This window comes from Castor canadensis, chromosome 14, assembly GCF_047511655.1.
Source record: "Castor canadensis chromosome 14, mCasCan1.hap1v2, whole genome shotgun sequence".
In the NCBI taxonomy this organism is placed as follows: domain Eukaryota; kingdom Metazoa; phylum Chordata; class Mammalia; order Rodentia; family Castoridae; genus Castor; species Castor canadensis.
This window is the reverse complement of record NC_133399.1, coordinates 65048194-65071701: the sequence shown is the minus strand read 5'-3', so window position 1 is coordinate 65071701 and position 23508 is coordinate 65048194. Positions and strand designations below refer to the sequence as shown.

The 23508-nt window shown below is 37.2% G+C and overlaps 2 protein-coding genes across 13 annotated transcripts in view; one reads left to right on the top strand and one right to left on the bottom strand.

Moving 5' to 3' along the window:
• The window catches only part of Purg (purine rich element binding protein G), a 40329-nt gene extending 23043 nt beyond the window's left edge, over positions 1-17286 (bottom strand). For 3 of the 8 annotated variants that reach the window (XR_012441463.1, XM_074054688.1, XM_020180713.2), the window contains exons 1-2: positions 17199-17286; positions 16018-16890 (exon numbers count right to left, since the gene is read on the bottom strand). Coding sequence is in view for 2 of the 8 variants with exons in the window: in XM_074054688.1 (XP_073910789.1) it covers positions 16018-16884 (867 nt within the window). In the remaining 6 variants the exon portion in view is untranslated. Of the gene's footprint in view, positions 1-988; positions 16891-17198 lie in introns of all 8 variants that reach the window. The other 5 variants (XR_012441459.1, XR_012441460.1, XR_012441461.1 and 2 more) reach the window with 3 other exon arrangements.
• Positions 17287-17739: 453 nt separating this feature from the next.
• The window catches only part of Wrn (WRN RecQ like helicase), a 131509-nt gene continuing 125740 nt past the window's right edge, over positions 17740-23508 (top strand). For 2 of the 5 annotated variants that reach the window (XR_012441458.1, XM_074054683.1), the window contains exon 1: positions 17740-18016. The gene's annotated coding sequence lies outside the window, so the exon portion shown is untranslated. The remainder of the gene's footprint in view (positions 18017-23508) is intronic. The other 3 variants (XM_074054682.1, XM_074054681.1, XM_074054684.1) reach the window with 2 other exon arrangements.

Genomic DNA, 23508 nt, shown 5'->3' with positions numbered 1-23508 from the left:
AGCCAAAACCCACAGGTTAAAGGACTTGCCCCAGGCCAGTTTGAAAGCAGAGATCTGTGGTTTCTGAGCAGTGCCCTTATCTCTATATTACACTATCACACATCAAGAGGTCAAAGGCAAGACTGAAAGAATTCTTTTAAATTCCATGAATGCTTGAATAGCCCAAATAATACACAATTAAATTTTCTGGACTAATTACAGCAAAAACATAGTAATTTAACATTTGTATGCATTTTAGTTTATAGATATCTTGAAATAAATTTACTAATACTGACTTGTCATTTAGAATGAAGTTATTAAAAATCCATGTTAAGGGCTGGGGTGGTGGTATATGCCTGTAATCACAACTGCACAGGAGGTTCTAGAGTTTGAGACAAGCATTTGCAAAGTCAGTGAGACTCTATCTTCAAAACAAAATATAAGGCTAGGGGTGTGGCTCAAGTGGTAGAGTGCATGCCTAGCAAGTGTTAATCGCCAGTACCAAAAAAAAAAGAAAAAAAAACTAGTTTAAGAATCAAGTTTAGTGTTTACCTAAAATTATTTTTTTCCACATAACATAGAAAGTATTTCTAACAAATAGTATAGTAAATTGTATATAATGGTCTCAAGTCAGATGCAAATCACCTTAATGGAATGTAGTGCTTGAATTACATCTTGGTGTATCTTTAAATGTAATATCTGAGCCTTTAAAAAAATGTGTCAAACAATAAATGGTGACTACTAAACCAAATCACAGTTATCTAATAAACCGAAGTTTCTCTTAAGTAGGAGTATAGTTTAATAGTACTTGATGAACAATAATGCAAATGAGCTTTAGTTATTGTAAATAACTAAAGTCTGACAGGCATTCTTCACTCTAGGTAAATTTTATATTGTAAATGATAAGGTAGGTGAATAATTGTGAAACAAGAACTTAGAACTTGGCATTTTCAGACTAGAATTCACTGTGCTGTATAAAGCTTACTATTGGTAAAGTACCAGTGCCTACCTTATGTTAGAGACTACCAACTGAGGGGAGTTAAGTTGGGTGCTGGCAGTTTGTGCTCTCAGGAGTGCAGGACACTGAGTGAACTTCTGTGATTTATGGGTGACAATGATGAATAGTGAAGAAAGATCTTAAAATAGTGAGGGAAGCACTGAAAAGAAAAAAAGAAACTGCTTAGTATGTTACAGAACGGGCCCCACCACAGCTCCTTTACTCAATCTTGTGAACTCAAGGAATTGTTTTCTCCTTATTTAGAAAATTCTTCTAATTTTATAAAGGAAAACAAAGGAGTAATAAAAAAAAGAAAACAAAGCAGCAATGAAAGTTCATTTTAAAGAACTTTCTTTGAAGTAAATCAACAGATCATTAAAGAAAAGTTTGAGTGCTATGAAAATTATGGAAACATTAAAAATGGTTCTAAACAGAATCTGAAAAACTCACAAGATAGCACAGATACTATGAATTTAAAATTCATAAATGAATGATTCAGTTATCATTACCAAAGAGTTTTGATCAACTTAGAATGTACATAGGAAAAAGACACAGAAACTCTAGTATGTAAGCCTAACTGCTCTGGCAACTCTATAACCTCAAACCTGCAACAAACAAATAAACAAGCAAGCACAAAGTGTCCATAAGGAATCACTTAGGTCTCAGGAGAATAAAGGCTTACTGTCCCAGTAAATCAATGGAAAATCTTCCAAAACAAAATATTGTTCACTTATAGTCACAAAGATTATAAGGATTACTTTAATATGAGCACAAATTGCTTTTTAATTGGAAATCTATTTGCCTGTGAGAATTATGAGTACAAGAGGTAAGGTATACTTGGAGATTGTAATGACAACAATTGTAAATATATTATTGACAGGGGATGGGTTAAGAAATCATTTTGTATACTTAAAAAAAAAAAAAAGGCTTGAGAAGAAAGGATGGTAGTTGCCAGGGTTTGGGGCAGGGGGAAGTAGGGAGTTTTCATGGGTATAGGGTTTCAGTTTTGCAAGACAAAAGAGTCCTGGAAACTGATTATACAATAAGGTGTTGAACACTTAGGAATGATTAAAATGGTAAGTTTTATGTTATGTATTTTTTGCCACAATTAAAAAAAATGGACAATACCAGAATTAAGGCATTCAAAAATCGACTAAAGATATTTGCCTACTCTTACTATTTTTTTTTTAAAGGTTGAGAAAATTCATCATTTGAGCCTTAGAGGGTCCACTTGTGAGAGCCTGGAAGACCAATCACCTCAGGCTGGAGAGATTTCAAAATGCTTGTGTTGTAAAATCAAGAGAGTGTGCTGCCAGTTTGAACTTCCATTTAGGAGATGGGGGAGAAAATGGCTTTTTCAGTAATCAATGACTGGCCCAGAAAGCTAACCAATACAATAGGTATTTTATTTAATCTAAGATTAAATACCTGGACTTATGATGTTAGCCTCTCCTTGTTTAAAGTCAGCCTTAAATCTTATTTGCTAATCTTGTAAAAACAACAAAACAATAACAAAATCTTTGTCCCATGGTGTCATGTTAATAGTAATAAAATTTAAGTAATCTCAGTTGGAAAACTGATATGGAAGTCAAAGTCCTACAGTTTAAATCCATGGCAAAGAATGACTTCTACACCATTTATACTAAAATAGGCAAGGCAATTAAAGGTGTCAATTTCTGAACCTCACTCTTGACCAACTAGATCAGGATTTCTGGTGATGAGGATCAGAACTCACATTTTTAATATGCCACGTGCACTAATGTCTGAGCATCACTGAACTAAAATTTAAAGGTAGAAAGTACTGGTATTTTAATGATGTTTATAACTCATTAGAAACAACAACTGAATTTAATGCTCAAAGGTATCCTAGATGATATCATCATGGCCATAATATTTATAGATATTTAGAGGCCTAGCAGAGGTTCTGTGCTGTTTTAAAAAGGAGTTCTCTTTGACGCATTAGAAAAGATACATTCTAGGTGAGTCACATAGTAGTAGGATGTGCTGCAAGTGCCAGCTGTCTGGCTAAACTTCAAATTTTTAGAGTTACAATGAGAACCTTTATAGCTTTAAAGCAAATAATATTTACAAATATTGATAAATAGCCAATATCTGGCATGAATACTCTTCTCTCCCTATAGATGCAGACACAGTGGTTTAGGGCAGCAATCAATTGTAAGTAATAAGCAAGAAGAAATGAAATTTACCATAACTGCATTAGGGAAGGTGGGGACAGGGTTGGCCTTTATGACTTACATAAAAATCATACATATATATGATGCATGTATAATATTTGTGGTGAGCACTTAAATATTTAGAAATATGTCACAGATATGCTTTATAGAACTTGTTGTAATGCATTTCAGCCTATTCAGATCTTTCCACAAAAGGCACTATTATTTGAATAGTACCACTTGAAATAGTGTCCACTTGAAATTTGGAAATGTTACAGTATGACAAGAGAGCAACAGACAACCAGATGAACTGACAAGAAAACAGTGAACAATGCCATGGAAAACTTAGTTTCATACTGGATCAGTCTAGATTATGGATTTAGATATTATGTCTATCCTTTTGCACTTCACGAAGGCTTGAAACTCTAGCAGAGAATAACGTTATTTGCGGTAAAAATTAACTTACTTGGAAACATGTTCTCTAAAGCAGAAAATTTAAGATCAAATCTGTAAACTCATTCTTTCCACAGGTACTTTGGAAAGAGTAATATAAGTATTAAATTTATTCTTTCACATAACTCTTCCTGAAAAAAAAGATTAAAAGTGAAAAATTTTGTTGGAAAAATAAAACAATTTTTCATGAAACCAATTTTAACTTATTTAATTAATAAAGTTCTTGAAAACTAGTTCTTATGTTGTTTTGCAATAACAAGGGGGTGAAAGGAAACAATAAATTTGTTTGAAATGTTTTCAGAATAATACTAGAAAATTTGAAATCATACTTCCTTATCCAATCTAGAAAACCAACAGGTGTCAATGCAAAAATTCCAACTATCATTCCTAATAAATTCTGAGTTTCTTCAACTTGAAAAAAAATCTTTGAGGTAGGAGCAATTTAATTATTTTCTGACATATTAATTGCTTTATGCATACTACATTTAGTTTAAATCTAATCTCTGCATTAAACAATTTCAGATCAAGGAACTATCACTATTCTTGAAGTTTGTCCTGATGTTGAGCTACTATAAATCTATATTCTGTCTGAAGGGTACGTGGATTAAAATTCTAAGACTTAAAAAAAAATTTTCAATCTAAAATTCCCATTGTAAATTGGGCATGGTAGAGGATGCCTGTAATCCGGCACTTGGGAGGCTGAGGCAGGAGGATTGGCAATTCATGCCCACTTGGAATACACAGAGAAACTCTATCTCAAAAAACCTTTACATTGTAGCTATAATTCAAACCAGGAGGAGAATTTTAAAATGTTATTCTGTCTATAATAATCCCTATCTATTATCACTACTATCTCTGTTAATCTTGTTCACAATTGGGGACTCATTCAGTGTGAAGGAGCACTAATTATTGAAGGATAGTAGCTGGAGAGAGAAACCAATGAACCTGCAGAACTGCCAAATTAACTGCCAATAAAGTTAATATTTCCAATAGGATGTGATCCACTAGAATAACAGCTATTAAGAGGCTTATATGTGGTTATATATATTAGTTATATAGTTATCATACATAACATGATTTATTTTGATCAACACATTATAGAACATCTATAAGGATGGTAAATGTGGAATTAATAACATGTTTAAATGCTAGTTATGTTTTGAGATATGCTCAATAAATCCTCAGAGGAAATCTCTCTAAATTTAAGGCAATGGGCCCAACTGTTAACCTAGGAAAGTTTCTTAAATATACTACAGTGTGCAGTTCCTTTACCCTGCACACAGAGTGTATGGGAAGATGATAGGAATACTGAATGCTTTTAAAGGAAATGAATGTATTTCTTATCATTTATATATCTCAAGAGACAGATTATCAGTATTTTAAGCTTTAGCCTTTAAATAGTTTAGTCTATGAATCATTTGGACTACATGATACATATCACAAAATGCAGAAAACAGACTACAGTAATTCCAAGGCCTCTTGAAGGTCTAACACTTAATATCCACTAGGTTTGTTAGTAACTCTTGGGTAGAGAAATTATTCTCTACCCAATTTATATACTAGAATTATTAATAAATTAAAAATACTCTCCATACATTTGAAACATTTTTCATGTAAGTCTTGGCTTTATAATTAATATCTGCCAGACTTACCTCAAGAAAAGAAAACAGTGAGAATTAGAAATGTAATGAAAGAATAAAAAGGGAAGAAAATAATTTTTTTTACCCAAATGCTATTCAATTTATAAAAAATTGTTGCTTAGCATTTGTAAACACCTTTCTACCTAGATAGTATAGTCATTTAGACTAAATTTTTCCTCTACTATCTTTTGTAGCTCAGGTAAAAATCTCATCAGCCTAGAACAACAGTTCTTAAAGTGTGGTCCCCAGATCTGTAACTACTCTCCTGGGCATGTGTTAGACTTGCATATTCTTAGACCTTTCCCTACCCTGTCAGTCCTATGAACAGAAACTCCAGCTGGGGGTCAGCAATCTGTTTTAAAAAACCCTGTATGTGACACTTATTCTCACTAAAGTTTGAAAACCATACTCCTAAATAATGGAGAAAAATACTGTAAATGGAGCAGTTATCCCAATTTATCCTGCTGGAATTAAGGGAAAGAAGAGGAAACTTGGTAATTAACTTTGAAAAGGAATTGTATGATGATGAAGAGCATGGCTGGAAGGGTTGTGAGAGATCAGAAAAAGTGAGAAATAAACAAACCCCTCAGTAATATTGATAAGATTTATTTCCAAACTAATTTAACAGTCAGTTATTTTCAATGCATGAAAATGAAATTGTAGACCCACAGTGAATAGTATTTGTTTTTTCTCTGCTCTTCGGTATAAAATTAGGAAGCTCCTTCTAGTCTTATCATCTAATCACTTTGAAAAATTACCAGACACTTATCTGAAAGAATAGATCAGGATTAGAAATCAAATGAATGGTATTTATTAGCAACAATTTCAACCAACTGAATAAATACTCACGTAAGCAAATGTCTCTTGGTGAGACTAATCCCATACACAGTGGATATTTTGGATAAAATAACTCCCGGTAATCTGAGGCAGATTCATTTTGAGTTAGGTGAGACAGGTTATATGGGGGATAGATTGTATTGTATTTTATTATAGTTGGGTGAGATTAGTTTGACAATAAGTCATACTGGTAGCCTGGCCTAATAGAATGAGCACAATCTTTGGTTTGGGTATCAATTTGGTTCAAAAATATTAGTTATGAAATTCCCAGTCAGTTTCTAAACCTCTGGAAAATTGTATGAAAATGAGGATTATAGTAGGGTTATATAGATCAGAAACAAAAGATGTAAGTCCCCCAGCAGTGCCCAATATAAAGTAGGTATTCCATAAGCAGATTTTTAGTACTAATAAATATTAATTGACTCTTCCTTTTATTACTACCTTCTCTTTAAAAATGGCCCGAGTGCAACTTATCTAGAGGTTAAATTGATTTCTGAAATCACCTGCCATTCATGGTAGTCAAAAACATTTTCTGAAGATTCACTGTTTATTGAGAAGTTGCAGTAACTGACCTTTCCATCTCTATTATCCCAAGTGAAATCTGTTTCCTACTCATCCTAAACTGTTTTATAGAAATATGGCAAGAGTGCTGAGATTAGTGAGGTAGCCTCCCTTCTTTCTTATACTTTACAGATTTAGCCCACAGGGCAATTTAAAAAAATGTAGAGAGCAGCTCTGGTCTTTATCATGTTTCAACTGTTATCTGAAAAAAACAAAAGGATTAAAGTGGAACAATGGTGGCAGTGAGAAATTAATGCCCTTACCCCTCCAATTGAGTACAGTGTATGGAAGGGAAAAAGGGAAGAACATTATGACCCAATAGAATTTTAGGAACCTATTTTCATATCTGATTATAGCATGGGATAGCCTTTTGGGATTACTTACTGTGGTAGATTTTATACCACTAGAGTTCTAGATTGTCAAATCATTGGTATAAATCACACTGCTAGTCTAAAGAATCTAGAAATGAAATCCCAAGAGTCTCTGGATTAAATTAGCAAATGATAAGGAATGTTTTGAATCTAGGTGTGTACACATTTTTTATCTTTACTCTTAAATTGTAATCTTATGATTCTGTTGTTTCAATCTGCTGTGTAGTTTTTGCATTTAGGTGTGTTCTTTTGGTAAAGTTGCTTGGAATGTTTGATGGGAAGCTGAGAAAAATGTCTAAAATGGTGAATGCAAAGAATTAACAAATTTTAAACTATTTTCTCATATTCCACTTACAGTAGATTCCAAACACCACCAAAAGAGAATCTAAATTATATCTGCTTTTTTTGAGGAGAGGGAGAAGAGAGAAAACATTTTCTACTACAGTCAATTCATTCTGTATAATTTGTTCAAAATAGACCAACCAATTTGCTATTGTGAACCACGACCAAGCGGAAGATTGTTTATCAGATGGAATGTTTGGTAACGGAATTTATGTGCACAGTATTTTTGAAATGATCAAAATATGTATGTGCACATGCACTTCAAAATACACTCTTAACATTGTGTTTGATAAACAAATAGACACCATGAGAGGTCTGTGGAGAAAGGAGTCACTCTTTTTAAATTCTCTTTATTGGCAGGGGTGGTGGCACCCCACAGTAGAGGACTAGGATGCCTAAATAAATGCCTCAACAGAAAAACCTGTGTGCTGCTTCTCTTCTCCAGTCATCAACCTTTGCAGTTTCTCAAGGTTTAAACAACAAACAATTAAGATGTTTAATCTTTGCACACCCTAGTAGTTATAGGTCCTCTAAAACAGAACTGTAATGTTCACAGGTCTTTCCTTCCTGGTGTTCTTTGTTAAATGGCATCATTTATAGTGCAGGATATTCAATATGACCAAGGAAAAGAGAATCAAAGGCAGTTATTGATCCTTAGGGACCACTCCAGTGACAGTTACAGTGTTATTTAGCAATTTGTGGTTAATTTCAGGAACAACAGCTTAGTTAAAAAATTTCTTTGCCACATAGAATATAAGGAAAAATTACAGAATGTGGAGAAACAAGTTGTGCTTCTTCCAAAGAATGAGACTATAGATAATAAAAATATTCCCTTTAAAAATTAAAGTATAAGTTATGTAGGTTTGTATACAATTTGGTTTTAAAATAAGGACTAGAAATAAAATTTTGTTTTGTGTGATTAAAGACATAATATACATATAACAGAACTGACATTGCCCCATAGTTTTTTGGGTATCATCACAGGTTGCTACATTACTTTAGTTGCTTTTAACATAAAGAGAATCTTCTATACTTTCTAAAATGGTATTCATCTTTTTTTTTCTTTTACCCTCCACTGATGGAGCATTTAAAAAGTTTAAAGTAGAAGGGAACCTTACCTTTTAGCCTAACTTTATTCTTTTTTTTAATATGAAAAAATGACCTAACAGAAGTTAAATTCTTTCCTCAATATGGTAATATATTGGTAGAATTTATGTCAGACTTTTTTTCTCATACTTTTAAAGAGTAAATAAACAGGGGTTTAGAGAATGTGTTACTTCTCTCATTTCTGTTGGACTGATTCCTTTTGTAATAGAAAAACAGTCACTACATTTCTCTTGTTTGCTCTTTTCTATTTGCTACTTCTGTGCAACAACCTCAACAAATCCATAACAAATAATAAATAAAATCCTAAAGAAGAATATTATTCTACAGAACCATTTTCTTTAAGCAAAATACCAAATATTTCTCAATAGTAGCTTCAGATAAAAGAAATCCTCACTTTAATCTGATTTCAAAAAATGAGATTTATACCATTAGTTTGATAAAGACAAAAATTAGGGCTGGGAGTATGGCTCAAGGGGTACGAGCATTTGCCTAGCAAGTGTAAGGCCCTGTGTTCAACCCCCAGTACCTCAAAGACAAAAAACAAAAAACAAAAAAAAGACTATCAGAAGTCTTTTTTCCTAGTCCAACTTTTGAATGCTAAAGAAATAAGTCAACAATATTATGATGCTAAACTCACTTAGATGAGTTATTTTCTTCATATTCAAGTAACAAAGCACCCTCACTGCAGCAGCACTGATTCATCATGTTTTACTGCCACTGGCCTCAACAAGAATAAGAAATTTTCACAAGGGATACTCAAAAGAAGTAATGTTTGGAAAACAATTTACCAGAAAGCACCAAGATGGGAAACTCTTCAATTAAGGATGTGAAATTGCTAAATGTTTTTGCCTAGAAGGTAAATTTACCTTCCTTTTTGATTCTTTTAAAATAAGGAGTAATACATATTTATACTTGATGTTAAGCTTAAACAAGTGAACATATGGAGGTCTTTGCCCATTTCATAGATTCAGTAAAGGCCAACGAGCTGTTCATCATTGAAAGAATCAACTTCTTTTATGCATAAAATATATTTAACACTTCTCTCATTTTACAAACAGAAAATCACCAGTCATGGAAATATTATTATAAAGCTTAAACCAATGTTTAAAAATTTTTATGTAACACTTTCATAAAATGTACAGATATCATCAATCCATTAGAAATTCTTTCTCAACCCATATTTTAAAAGATATTTCTAATTGAATTGGATCTTTTACTACAATTACTTTAACTCATAAAACTGAAGGTTCAGTACGGGATCATTTATTTTTGTATAATTTTTTCCTGGTGGTCAAACAGAAAAGAGATCTTAAAATGCTCACTTGATGGAAGTGAATTATGACTTTTTCTGGGGAGAGATGGGGAACTATTACAGTAGGTTTTCCATGGATCATCAGGATAGTAATTATACTGACATTATTTTAAAATAATGAAAAGATGTGGCTGAGTTATCCTTGTGATATCTTAGCCTCCCAATTTTTACTCTTTCCCCACGTCATTGCAATCCCAAGGACTTCTGACAGACTATGAATCCTTCAACAAAAAAACCAATGCTGGGTCTGGCAAAATGGATTAAGTGGTAGAGTGTCTGCCTAGCAAGTGTGAGGCCCTGAGTTCAAACCTAGTACCACCACCACCACCACCACCACCAAAAAAAAAAAAAAGAAAAAAAAAATCAATCATTGAAGCAATTAGGCTAGTGTTACCTCTTTCTGTAGACTTGGATTTGATGAAGTTGTCAAATAAATCTTATGCCCTTCTTATTATAAAGATAAAAGCTTCATGTTGATCAATCAAAAGATTTCAACAGTCATAATCTTTCACTATAGTTTTCATACTCATTTGCTCTTAGAATGAAAAATAATAGCATCAGAATTGGTAAAAAAAATCAAAAGTTTTAATTTGTTAAAGCTTTTAAATATCAGTGTCTTTCATTAGTGAGCACAGTTAACTCTAAAAAACACTTGGTTAAAGTATTTAATATCCTGCTACTCCTGAACTATCTTACTTCAGGAAAAAAAGACCAGTATTTTTTCTTTTTTTAGGGAAGAAATAGGCGGAATATAGAAAAGCAGGATGGTTAGGAATATGGAAGTGAAGCTAGTAGGATAAACTGAGTATTTGCACGCATTTAAAATTAATATATACATATATTTGTAATTCAGTAAATACCAGTGATGTTCCCTTGCTGTAATAATATAGCATAAAGTAAGTGATGTTAAGTAGATGCAGTATGTTATTTAAATAAAAGGAAAAAATATCCCTAAAATGCTAGACTAATGTTGCTGCTATTAGGTATGGAACAGAGTATATGTTTTCATTTGTATGTTTTAAAAGAAAATACATCTATACCTGTTTGTATATGTAGAGAAAGTCTAGAAGGATACACAAGAAATTGATAACATTGGTTGCCACTTTTCACTGTATACTCTTGTGTATCATTTAAATTTTGTATATTTTCCCCTCTTTACAAATGTTAAAACCCCACCAAAATAAATTTAAATGATTTAAAATTTGTTAAATGAAGAACAAAGATTGATTTTCTATTCTACAAGAAAATATACTAACACATTATTATTCTAAGATCTACCTACTTAAATTTGTATGTTTTCTTTATGACAGTTATTGTGATGTAAAAACTCAATGTTCATATGACATTAAATTAGGAAACACATTTTCCCCCTTACTTCACTGCTACAGTATTGTAGGCTATGGATTGTCTCATCACCATGTTAACATCCTTATTCTCTTCTTATGGGCTAGACATTAGCCACCATTTCTCTATGAAAGTCAAGTTATCTTGAAGGAAATTTCAGAAAAGATTCAAGAAATCTCATGTGGCAGTGGTAAACAGTACATCTGCATTATTCTGAAGCCACAGAGCAGTGTTAACTTCTGTATGTTAAAACATCCTGCCAAAGATGTTTGGTGTTCTGGTAAAGACAGATTTCAAACTAAGTGGTGATTAAGGAAAACACTTACATAAAGCTTGGAAGAGAATTTCATAGTTTCAATGAAAGTCATTTGGAAATATGAAGGAAAAAAGTATCTCACACAGTAAAAAACTTATTTTCAGACAACCAATTAAAATTCAAATTAAGCCTTGTTCATTTAAATATGAAAATAAACTATAAAGCAAAATTTAAAGGAATGACAATATGTACATCAATTTTCAACAGTAGCTGCTCATTAAAAATGAGTATCTAAGGGTATATTCCAATTTCATCCTCTTAAATTGTGCAGCTCAGATAAATGTTTATTTTACTGAAAATATTTGCAAAATTACAATATAAATACATGATTATATCAAGATAGGATGCTTATATATAATGTATTCTTATCTATAGATATAAAATGCAGTAAATATAGCACACTCTTGATGAATCGTTAGTACACAGTGTTTCTCAGTAAAGCACATACAACCTGTTATTAAGCAACAATTATCTAGATTTCAAATGTACATCTTAGGAAATATCTAGGATGGAAGGATACATTAAATCCCCCAATACCCTTTTTAGTTGGTAAAGGTTAGTACTTTTGCAAATTTTGAAACATCATATTTATTTCTGCAACCTATTAGGCTCTTTGTATTTCCTCAACTTGAAGCTATTTCTTTAGTTTGGGTATTTTTAAGATATCAGCTAACCATACTTTTAATTCTACTGCAGTACCACGTACTGTCTTTTTATTAGTTACTTAAACAGATATCAACAATGAAATGGAATCATGAAATTTTTTTAATCTAGACAAATTCTCAAAATTAACTTTCAGAGTATTATGGGGAATCTCAAATAGATACATTATCAGTTGTAATACTAATCTGAATTAGAAATAGTTTTATATATATTCTAGTTTTTAAGAATACAAATATGAAGTCTATTTTAAAATTCTTTGTTAAGTGCATTGGGATTTGTTTTAAAAGCATCTTCTACCCCTCTCCATTACACTGGTTTAATGGAAACCTGTTACAGTAACAGTTCCAACACAAACATTTGCATGCAAGAGTTCACCCTACAGATTCTAACTACATAGTTATGGAAACACATCTCACCTGTCAAGTGGCATTAATGTACATATTCTATATACAAAAGGTAAAGTGCATTATTAAATTAGTGAACTGACAGATTGTCTGCCTGGACCATATAGCTTTCAAATAGACAAATGTGAAATTTTCTCATTAGAACCAATTATTTCAAGAGGTTCCAACTAGCTTTTCCACCCTGTCATTTGTTTTTTTTGGCCATGCTCTTTAGTGCAAATAAGTTTGTGTTTGACTCAAGTTTAAGGGACATGGCAGTATGGGGCTTTAACAAGAAAAATGATAAAATGTGGCAGAACATTAATACTTTTATAATACATTGCATCTTTTGCATATAAGCAACAGATTAGTGCTGCTTTCAATTGCTAGGAGCACACTGCCGACTATTAAGAGAACCCGTTTCCAGATTTCATGCTATTAGCTTATATTATTACAGTTTGAGTCTGTACCACGTTATGCTCGGATTACTATGTGCAAACACCATTGGTGTTTTAGCATTATACATGAACTAGTAATTTTGGTTACTAACTTCAATGCTCATTTTTTACTTCCAACATCCAGTTGCCTTAAGAGTTTAATGTCTTCAAGGCAAGGATTCTGTTACTTTGAAGAATATCACATACACTTGCAGCTCCATTTATGTCACAACTGACAATAAAGAAGATGTATATTGCACAGATAAAAATAGTAGCTTATTTTATAAGATACATGGCAATATATGTCCTAATACCAGAGGTTTGAACTGGATATTTAATTATGGCTAATGAATTCTTGGGAATTTTAAGTATCAAAAAATCATAGCATCATTCCATTTCTCAATGAATACATTAACTTTGAGAAGATAAAACAAAAGGACTCATAGAAGCCTTAATGATTCTACAGTATATTCATTCAATTGCCTATATGCCATCTGCAGCTTGGCGATGGTAAAAACTCTGAAGTATACACACAAGGTAGAAAATTTGGTTGCTGCACTAATTCTTTACTTAAATAATTAATGCAAAATTAAACTAATAATAATTATAGACAATGAATTAAAGATATTTATCTTTAAGTCTGACAAAGTATTGCGTGTGTGTATATATAGATAGATAGATTGTATATATACACACACTCAAACTAAAAACTAAAAAAAATTATTTAGTGCTAGTGGATATAAGTATTTTAAAAAAGGTTTTAAAAGAGCATACACTCATAGCAATAGTAATAGGAACAATCAAATACTGGAATATTCACAACTCCAGTTTGCCAAAATCTTGACAGGTTGAGTATTCTTTATAGGCACTATGATAGGCAGCAGTAACAATCAGTAGTACAGTAATTCAAGTGCACATCACTCCTTCATATACCAAAAACTACTTTTGAGCAAGCCTACATAGTTATGTTATTTTACAGTTAGGACTGTTTAAAAATCCTTGCTACTTTTAAAGTCTCAACACCCACCATGTGCTATTAACTCTAGTACTAACATTATCTTCTAGCCTTCAGTTGGTTGTTCCACAGGGATCCAGATGGTCCACAATGATAAGGAACTGAGATTCCTTCATACTTGAGGAAACGTGAAATATCATCTGCAAACCAATACCAGTATGTATGTCTGTGTTACTGATAGCTTGTTCTTAAGTAACATAAACCAATGACATTAAGTTTCTTAATTCATTACATAAAGTTTTCTTCATGACCATACTTTAAATGTATCTGGGGACAAACTTCTGGAAGAAAAAATTTTCAAATAATTTTGAATTACTTATAGCGTATCAGAGAAGAGCTACATTCTGATCTCAATCCATGCAGCCAGCTCTCATCAATAAGAGCTATATTTGGGGGGTTGAAATCAGTGTTCTGGCTCTTAAACATGAATATATGGATTTACAGCGAGGGAGGTAAATGAAGCCAAGATAAAAGACAATTTCATTCAGAAGAAAATGTAGTTCAACAGATGAAATTTCAGTCAGTTAATACAGGGTGACTGGGTTGGTACACACATACACTATATCTACTTGTTTCAAAAATTGCTTAGGTGTTGAAAAACTGATGTAGTATTTCCTGGAAAGTAATTTTTAATGCAGGTAACTGGGTGAGTCTTGTGAAAAGTAAACTGCTTTAAGTATCATAAGGAGCACCTTGGAAAATGCCTAATGTTACTTTCAAATGCTTATAATCAATCTTATCTTTAAATAATATTTTTTCAGAATGAAAATTTGTATTCTAAATACATTTTTAGGAAAATTTTTTTTCTGGAATTAAAATATCTGTAAAAGTTAGGTTTGTATTGGAAGTTTGTCATGGTTTTAAGGGCAGAAATTGCAAAAGTGCTACTAAAATATCTAGTTATAAATATATTTTCAAATCAGTTAATTGGTACACTGACCCCTCTGAAATTGTGTTAAAGTAGAGGCATAAGCTATAACACCTTGAGTCCATGATATAGTTTAGGAAAAACCTATCACAATCTCTAAATCACCACGAAATGCTGAAACATCAAGATTTCCATAGCAAAGCCATTGGATGAAGCCTCCCACTCAAAAGTGATGTAAAGGCGATTCCTGAAACTTCTGATAGTCAATAAAAATATATGGTATAATAAACAAAGGTGAAGATGGGATTCTAAGTAGCTTAGAAAAACCAATTAAAACTTTCCCATGACTTTGATATGGCAACCATACACTGCAGGGTTACCACAAAATTTGAAATTATAGAATACTACAGTAATTCTTAAGAAATATTATGATACTGCATTTAGAAGATTTAATTATCTATTAAGATTTGATATTTTAGTGCTACTATTTTATATTAAGGTATTCAATGGACAATATATTTCTACTTGTACTTTTATAAATAAATATACTATACTTGAGGTCAATTTCTGTTTCTGTGGTAACTGTCCTACAGGAAAGCTTAGCAGCTTTTAATGAAGTAGGACTGGAATACTTGTTTCGGGGATTTGTTAAACAGAAATTCACACTTCCAGATTAAGTACATGTGTCTTTTTTCAGGATTATTCTCAGGATTATGTCATAGTGCCTTGTAAATCTTAGTTACGGTATTTAGAATGTCAGAAGGTCACATTTTGTGCTGATTTGCATACTTCAATAGTCTGGAGCAGGTGAAACAGCTAAACTATTAAGCTCTGGGAAGGGTGGAATTCCCATGAGAATTATAATGAGCTGTGTGTAACACAAGGTAAGAATCAGACTTCTTGAAGTATAAACTACTAGAGGTATTACTAACAGCAAAGGGCCCAAAAAAGAGGAAAAACTTCTTCAAATGGTTATGGATCAGTACTTTTAGCCAATTAATGATTTCTAAATTTTGCCTGATGGAGTTCAATTTCACTCTAGTCGAGGCATTCTTGTTCTTCACCACTGGCCCTTCTGCCATCCATTCTCTTTTCTTTATGGCTGTTGCAAATTCTCCTCATCTCTTCTTCATACTTGATAAAATTCTCCCCAAACCTTGTCCAAGCTTTGAATGGAACAGTAATAGTATTACGGTAAGGTGGCCTCACCTCACTTACCTTCAGGAAAATTCCATATTTATTAGAGCCCACATCAAAGTAGAACCTTTTATTGTCCACTCTGAAAGAGGTCCCCTCTGGGAGTTCAAGTGGGTCATCGTCTCCACCTCTTCGTTCTTCTATATCCCCTTCGCCATAGTCTTCAATCAGCTGAACCAAGGCATCACGAAACTCAATCATTCCTTGTGCTGGGAGGACAATAGTCTGTTCCTGGCCCAAATTGTGGCCAAAATAACCTATCATGCCAGTGCCCCGCATCATGGTTTGTCTAATCCTTAGAAAGCGGCCCCGCTGATTTTCCTTCAGGTCTAGGTAATACTTCCTATTGTCCCTCTCTATATAGTCTGTTTTGAGGACACTGTGAGGATGCTCTTCTGACCCCACTGAGATTGGTGGGGAGGGTGCTGAGTGCTTCTGCCTTCTTCTGGAGCCTTGCTCTTTGCTGTGGCCATGCTCTTGCCTGTGGCCTTTGAGGCCCAGGTGGGCGTAGTGCTCAATGAAGTCCCCTAGACAGTCCTTCAGCTCCGCTGCCACAGACAGGGAGAGGGTCAGTTTACTCTTTCTGATATTGTCCTGCCGGCCTCTCCCTATCCAGACTTCAGCTATCTTTAGGAAGCGGCCCCGGGAGCTCTGCTTCACGTCTAGGTAAAACCTCTTTTTCTGGATGTCCACTCGTTTGGAGGCCAGCTCCTGGATTTCGGCTGCGCCCCCAGCCTGATTAGGGGTGGCTGAAACGGCGTAGTGGGGGTAGTGGGGGTGCTGGGCCTGGGGATACAGTCTAGTCTTGCTTAGGCCAGGGCCCCCTACATTCTTGCCTCCGCGGCCGCGGCCGCCGCCACCGCCTCCCCTTCGCCTGGCTCTTTCCATCTTCAGCTGCAAGTGACAAACAGACACACGGGGTGGGGTGGGGGAGGGGTGTTGAGAACAATCGCAGACGCCCCTCGGCCTGCACTGCCCCCGCTGCCGCCGCCGCCCGGAGCCCGCACGCCGGCCGGGCTCGCACGGCTCCGGCCTCTGCCGGACCGGCGGCGGCGGCGGCGGCGGCGGAGGGTCCCGGCTCTGCACCGCGCACGCAGCATCCCTCCGCCGTCCCCCCCGCCTCCCGCTCGGATTCCCGCACGCCGCCGGGCAGCCCACCTCGGGCTCGGCAGTCCTGGGATTCCCAGTCCACGGACACTCACATCATCTCTGCTGTCATCGCCACCGCCGATGCCCTTCACGACCACCGCCGCCGCCGCCAGTTCTCGGCCCCTCTGCTGCAGCCGCCGCCCCCCCGCCTCCGCCCCCGCCGCCGCGCGCACTGCCCCCTGCCCGAGCAGCGGGGCAGGGGCATCGCCTGCGGCGCCCACCGCCGCCGCCGCCCCGCCTGCGGCCGCTGCCTTGATTCGGGCACCGACACCCGCGGGGAGGGGAGGAGGGAGGCGGGGAGGCTGACGGCGGGGGGCGGACGGTGGACCCCGCCTCCCCGGGCAGCCCGCTAAAGGGAAGAGGGCTTCTCCAGCTCTTCCTCGGGGCGCGTCCTGGCGGAAGCCCAGCGCAAACACGAAGCCCGCGTGCGAGATGACTGTAGCGGTGTGAAGATGAGAATGAGGACCTAAGTACTCTGACTTCCCGGGATTCCGCCGGGATGAAGGACTCAGGCGGCTAACTAGCACCTGCGCGGCGACTACATTTCCCGAACTACTCAGCGGCTGCCAGTTTCAGCGCATGCGCGCAGCGCCGCGTCGGCCCCCACCAAGTGGGTCACGGTGGGAGGGCTGGAGTCCTTGCGAATTGCAAGCGGGTCGGAGGCGGGGCCGGAAGGGCGCGAAAGGGCAGCTTCCGCAGCGGATGTGTACAGAGTGCCTTCGAGACGCTCCTACGTGTCTTGGACAGCGCGGGAATAAACAGGGTTGCCTTCGTGCTCAGCCTGACTGCCTGGGTTGCAGGCTCTGGTGTTGTGGCGCTTCACCGGCCATCCAGCTGAAGGAGAAGACCAGCCGAACTGATTGCTTTCAGGGTAACGTGGCCTTCCGCTTCTGCGTCCCCCACCTCGGGACCCTGGAACCTTGGAGGCGCCAGGGCTTGGAAGCATGTCTTTGTGCTGTATCTGGGAGATTCCTTAGAAACGGGTCTCCTTCCTCCGCCAGACCACCGGAAAGGGGCTCCGGGCCTTTTCTGAGCTCTTTCAGTCAGAAAGTCTTCCCCCCCCACCCCCTTCTTTTCGTCTTCGGCTATGGCGACCGCAGGTCTATGCACTACTCTTGTGGCCTGTTGTGGAAATTGCACAGCAAAGAATAACCTGGTGTCTCTGTTGGGTTTCTCGAGTCCAGGACATTCTATCAATGCCTTTTTTTTTTTGAATCTGAGTAGTTCTATGGATAGGTAATAGAATCCTTAGGATACTAATTTGGGAGTCCGAAAATCAGAGTAATTTAGGCTTTGTATGGTTTACCAGAGGGGGTTAGAGGGCGAGATGGGTAGGGAAGTTTCAGGTTTTGATATTTTGATGTCATTGAACAGTAATGTCTACTCATTTAACGGTGTTGGAGATGAAACCCAGTGTTGCAGGCCGGTGGCGAAGGTTCTTGCTTTACTAGCCAAAGAATTGGCCAGTGCGAGAGCAAACTGACTTACGAGACGGCAAGGTCAGCACACAAGTAAGATTTATTATAGAGGAATAACAAGCTGCCCTTAGAGACAGGGAGCCCGGAAAATCGGTAGCTCCCTGTCATTTACAGAGGGTTCTTTTAAATTTGGTCTTTTTTGTTGGGGAGGGGAGGTGCAGGAGTCAGGAGTGGAGTGGTTTGTTATCATCTCTCTGCAGGAACATATGCACAGTTCTGCAAAAGCCTCCTGCTTATCAGCCTTGTGGCATTTTGAGGCAACCCCAGGAGGCCATAACTTGTGAAACCGTGCATCTCTTTACAGGATGTGGGGCCCACGGTGCTCTCACGGGGCATTGAGACATTGGCTCATTTTGTCTCCTGATCACCTGGACTCAACACCAGGACCTCCCGCCTGCTGGGCATGCCCTCTACCACTGAACTGTATCCCTAGATTTCTCTGTTAGTTGGAGCTCTGCACTAAGCGCTAGGAATATCAACAAATGAATAAGCACCCCCAGATCTCTTCTTTTAGAGCTAATTTTAGTGGAAATGTAGATTTTTAGTGCCTCTGGTTGGTAAGAGTATTTACCAAGACAAGCAAGCCAGGAGAAGGAGAAGTTTATTAGGACACAGAGAAGCAGTGGGCAGCCGAGCACAGAGTGCTGCTGCTGCTGCTGCTGTGCTGATGTGAGGCTTGGGCAGGTTTATTTAAGTAAAGCAAGCGAAAGCAAAGCAAATGTGCACTCTCAACGGGAGGTGGGCAGACTTAAGAAGGGGAGCTGCCTTGCTGGAGGTCCCAAGACCTCAAACTTGTATTGGGATCTGCAGAATGGGGTGGTCATTCCTTGAAAACTGGGTTACATGTCACTAACTCTGAGACTGGGCTATGTGGCATCAGCTTCTCTCACTTGTTGGGCAGGGGAGTTTTGGCCTTAGGTGGTCAGATGGGTCTGTTACTCTCTGTGGGCTTCTGGGGCTGCCAGTCAGCAAGACCCTGCTGTATGTCACAGGCCAGTCTGTTAAAGTCAACTGTCTAGGATGTGATTCCTTACCAGCAACCAAGCCATGGATCTCAACCATCAGGTTTCCTAACTCCCTGCTTAGTCCTCATCAGACATGGAAAAAGTCAGTGTAGTATGTCAGGAGGTGCAAATCCTATGGAGAACAATAAAAGAAAGGAATGATGAGTGGGTGGGGTGGAGAGCTATAATTTTACAATAGATGTTCAGGGAAGCCCTCACGGAGAAGCTAATTTGTGAGTCAAGAATTGAAGGATGTGAGGCTATCTGAGGGTAAATAAAGTATAAAGGCTTAATGAGATGGGGTCTCTGTAAATTTTTTCCTGGTCTCCAACTGCAGTCCTCAGCCTCTTGAGTAGCTGGAATTACAGTTGTGAGCCACTGCACTCTGTCTTCCACTGTTTTTTTAATTTTGTTTTTGAGTCAGTTTGGCTTCCTTAGCCCATTCTGTCCTGAAACTTGCCATCCGCTTGCCTCTTTCTCTGCAGTAACTGCCCCCACACCTGGCTCCTAATATAACTTTTTTTTTTTTTAAGTAACAGTAACAGTAAAGTTAATTAGGAGAGTAATATGCTTTCAACAGGCTGAAAGCTGGTTGTCTCTAGAGTGAGAGCAACGGGAAAAGAGAAGCATTTTCTATTCTCCACACGGGAAATGGGAGCAAAGACTCAAAATGGTGGTCCCCAGCTCCTAGTTTTATAGTGGAGAGCACGTGGTCAGAGGTACTAGGTTTTGGTGGAGGGGGTCACCTTCCCAAATCACACCCAATCACATGTACTCAGCGACATTAACTACACTTACCATCTTGTGCAGTCATCACCACTCTTTCCAACTTTTAGTGTGTGTGTGTGCTAGATATTTGTTCCAGGACCTGGTGCATGCTAGGCAAGTGCTGTGCCACTGAGCTACTTCCCCAGCCCCTGGAATCTCAGTTCTGTCCCATGGATCTGCCTTAACTCTAATACTACTCTTGATTACTGTAGCTTTGTAGTAAGTTTAGAAATCAGGAAGTGTGAGTTCTGTTAGGAAAACACCGCACATTGCACACAAAGGAGGCTCACAAGTGGTATCTCATGTCCAAAAGTTTAATAAGCAGGCTGGCTGGCAGAGAAAAAATGGTGCAGCAGCTTCTCTTCGCGGGTCTGGCCTTAAGTAGCATTTGGGAGAAAGCAAGGTCTAGGGGTGGGCAAAGGAAGGTGGCGGGAGATAAGGAACAGTGGGCTTTGTTCTGCAAGGGATGAGACCAGCTGCGGCTCAGGCAGTTCTTATCAAGTTCTCCAACTTAGTTTTGTTTAAAGATTATTTTGGCTGCTTGGGGGGTCCTGTACGATTTTGTATGAATTTGAGGATTGGCTTTACCATTTCTTCCAAAACGGCTATGAGACTTTGATAGGGATTGCATTGCATTTGTAGATAGTTTTTTTGGGGTGGTGTTGACATCTTAACAATGCCTTCTTTAATTTCTTTCATCAGCATTAAAAAATGATTTTTTACATTTTTATCGCAAATAGTTTATTTCCACATTTAAATAGTTGTACCCCACAGATAAAAATATAGAGAATTATGACCAGTCTTTTTGTGTGAGTCCCATCAACAGGGAAAAATGTGTGATATGTTTATAAATATACATACTGAATTATCAATATATTCTGAGAAGAAGAGAACTCACTTAAGTAGATGTCAATGAGCACCAGATCTTCCAATTATAGTTTGTACCATTGTATGTTTGGAAGAATTTTTCCCAAACCAGTTCCAGGCACAGTCATGAAAGTGTAGCCATGAATAGTAGTTGAAAACTATTTCTACACCAGGATGTCTAATAACCATATGGAAGTAACTGATTCTTACTGATAAATCCTTCTAAAGTCAGTGCAGCCCAAACTCAATTTTCCCTTAGTCAGATCTCCAGAATGCCTTCAGCAACTCCAGACCCACCTATATGCAAGGAGAAATAAAATAGAAAGGCCTTCTTAATGGAATGAGATGGCTGTCTCAGCCAATACTGGCTAATAAAACACCTTGCTTTTAGTATTTTACAAAAACATAGCCACTTGGACATATTTCAGCAGCTTTTTTGTAGTTTTCAGTGTAAATGTTTTTCACTTCCATGGTTAAATTTATTTCTAGATATTTTATTCTTTTAGATGCTGTTCTAAATGAAAGTGCTTTCTTAGAAATTCCTTTCATATTGTTTGTTTGTTGTATATAAAAACATAGCTGATTTTTCTTTGTTGATTTTCTTTTTGTGGTACTGGATCTTGAACTCAGTGCCTCGGGCCTGCTAGGGAGGAGCTCTACCATTTGAGACATGCTCCCAGCCCCAAGAGTCTTTTTTAAAACAAAAAGTAATTTAAGGGCTGGGGGCGTAGCTCAAGTGGTAAGAGCGCCTGTCCAGCAAGCGTACAAATCCCAGTACCACACACACACACACACACACACACACACACACACACACACACACACACACACCCCACACACAGTTATTTATTTTGGCAGTACTGGGGTTTGACCTCAGGACTTTGCATTTGCTGAGCTGTACCACTTGAACCACGCCCCCAACCCATTTTGCTTCAGTTATTTTTTGAATAGGGTCTTGCATTTATCCCCAAGCAGGCCTGGACCAAGATCCTCTTATTTATGCTTGCCATGTAGGTGGGATGACAGGCATGCATCACCATGCCCAGCTTTTTATTGGTTGAAATGGAGTGTCACTATCTATTTGCCTGGCTCCTAGAACTGTGTTCCTCTGGATCTCTACCTCCTGAGTAGCTAGGATTATAAGTGTGGGCCAGTGTGCCCACTTTTTTTTTTTCAAGTTGGGAGGGATTGTAGTATTTTTATATATACATGAGATTTTTCTGGTAGACTAACAGAGAGGGAAAAATTGATGATGCAGGAGAGAAATAAAAAATGTCCTTGAGTAGGTGGATTCTGTAGTGTACCTGCATCCATGGAGGGGCTGAATTTAGTTTATACATGGCTACAGAAGAGAAAATAGATGTATTGTGGTTCTTCAAAGAAGCAGAAACAATAGAATATCTGTATCTATCTCTATATCAGGACATTTACTAGGAAGGCACTCTACCACTTGAGCTACTCCACCAACTTTATGTATCAGGGTATTTACTATAAGGAATTAGTTCACATGAGAGAATATGAATGAGAGAATGAATATCACGCTTGTTGAGAAACAAACTAGCAATATTGAAACTTCTCTTTTGTATACCTGACCTCAATCCTAGCTTGTTCTCTATAGGATGCCCTTTAGCTGCTACATATCCTCTTGAATTTGGATTCAACCAACTGTGTATCAAAAATATTCACAAGTTTTTTCTTTGTGTTTGTACTGAGCCGTTTTTTCTCGTCATTATTCCCTAAGAAATATAGTATAACAGCTAAGTAACATTTACATTGTAATCTAGAGGTGATTTAAGTATACAGGAGGATGTGTGTAGGTTATATTTAAATATTACACCATTTTATATTTGGGTCTTGAGTCCATATAAAATGTCTGAGTAAAGTCCTGGAGCCTGTCCTCCATGAGTCCTATGGGGCAACTGTACACATAATTTTATTTTATATTAAATTTTAAATGATAACTACAACTGATGCTTAGTTTTTCCATTGTTTCACTTAGCACATATCTTAGAGAACTTGTCTTGTTAATAAATACATTTTTTTTTTTTTTTTGCTTGTTGGGGATTGAATCCAAGGTCTTGTGCATGCTAGGCAAGTATTCTATCATTGAGCTATACCCCCAGGCCTTTTAATACATATACTTTTATTCTTTTAGTGGCTGCATAGTATGTAATATTATGGCTAGGCCATTGTTTGACTATTAGTTTACTCTATTTATTGCTTCCAGTATTTTTGCTATTAAAAAC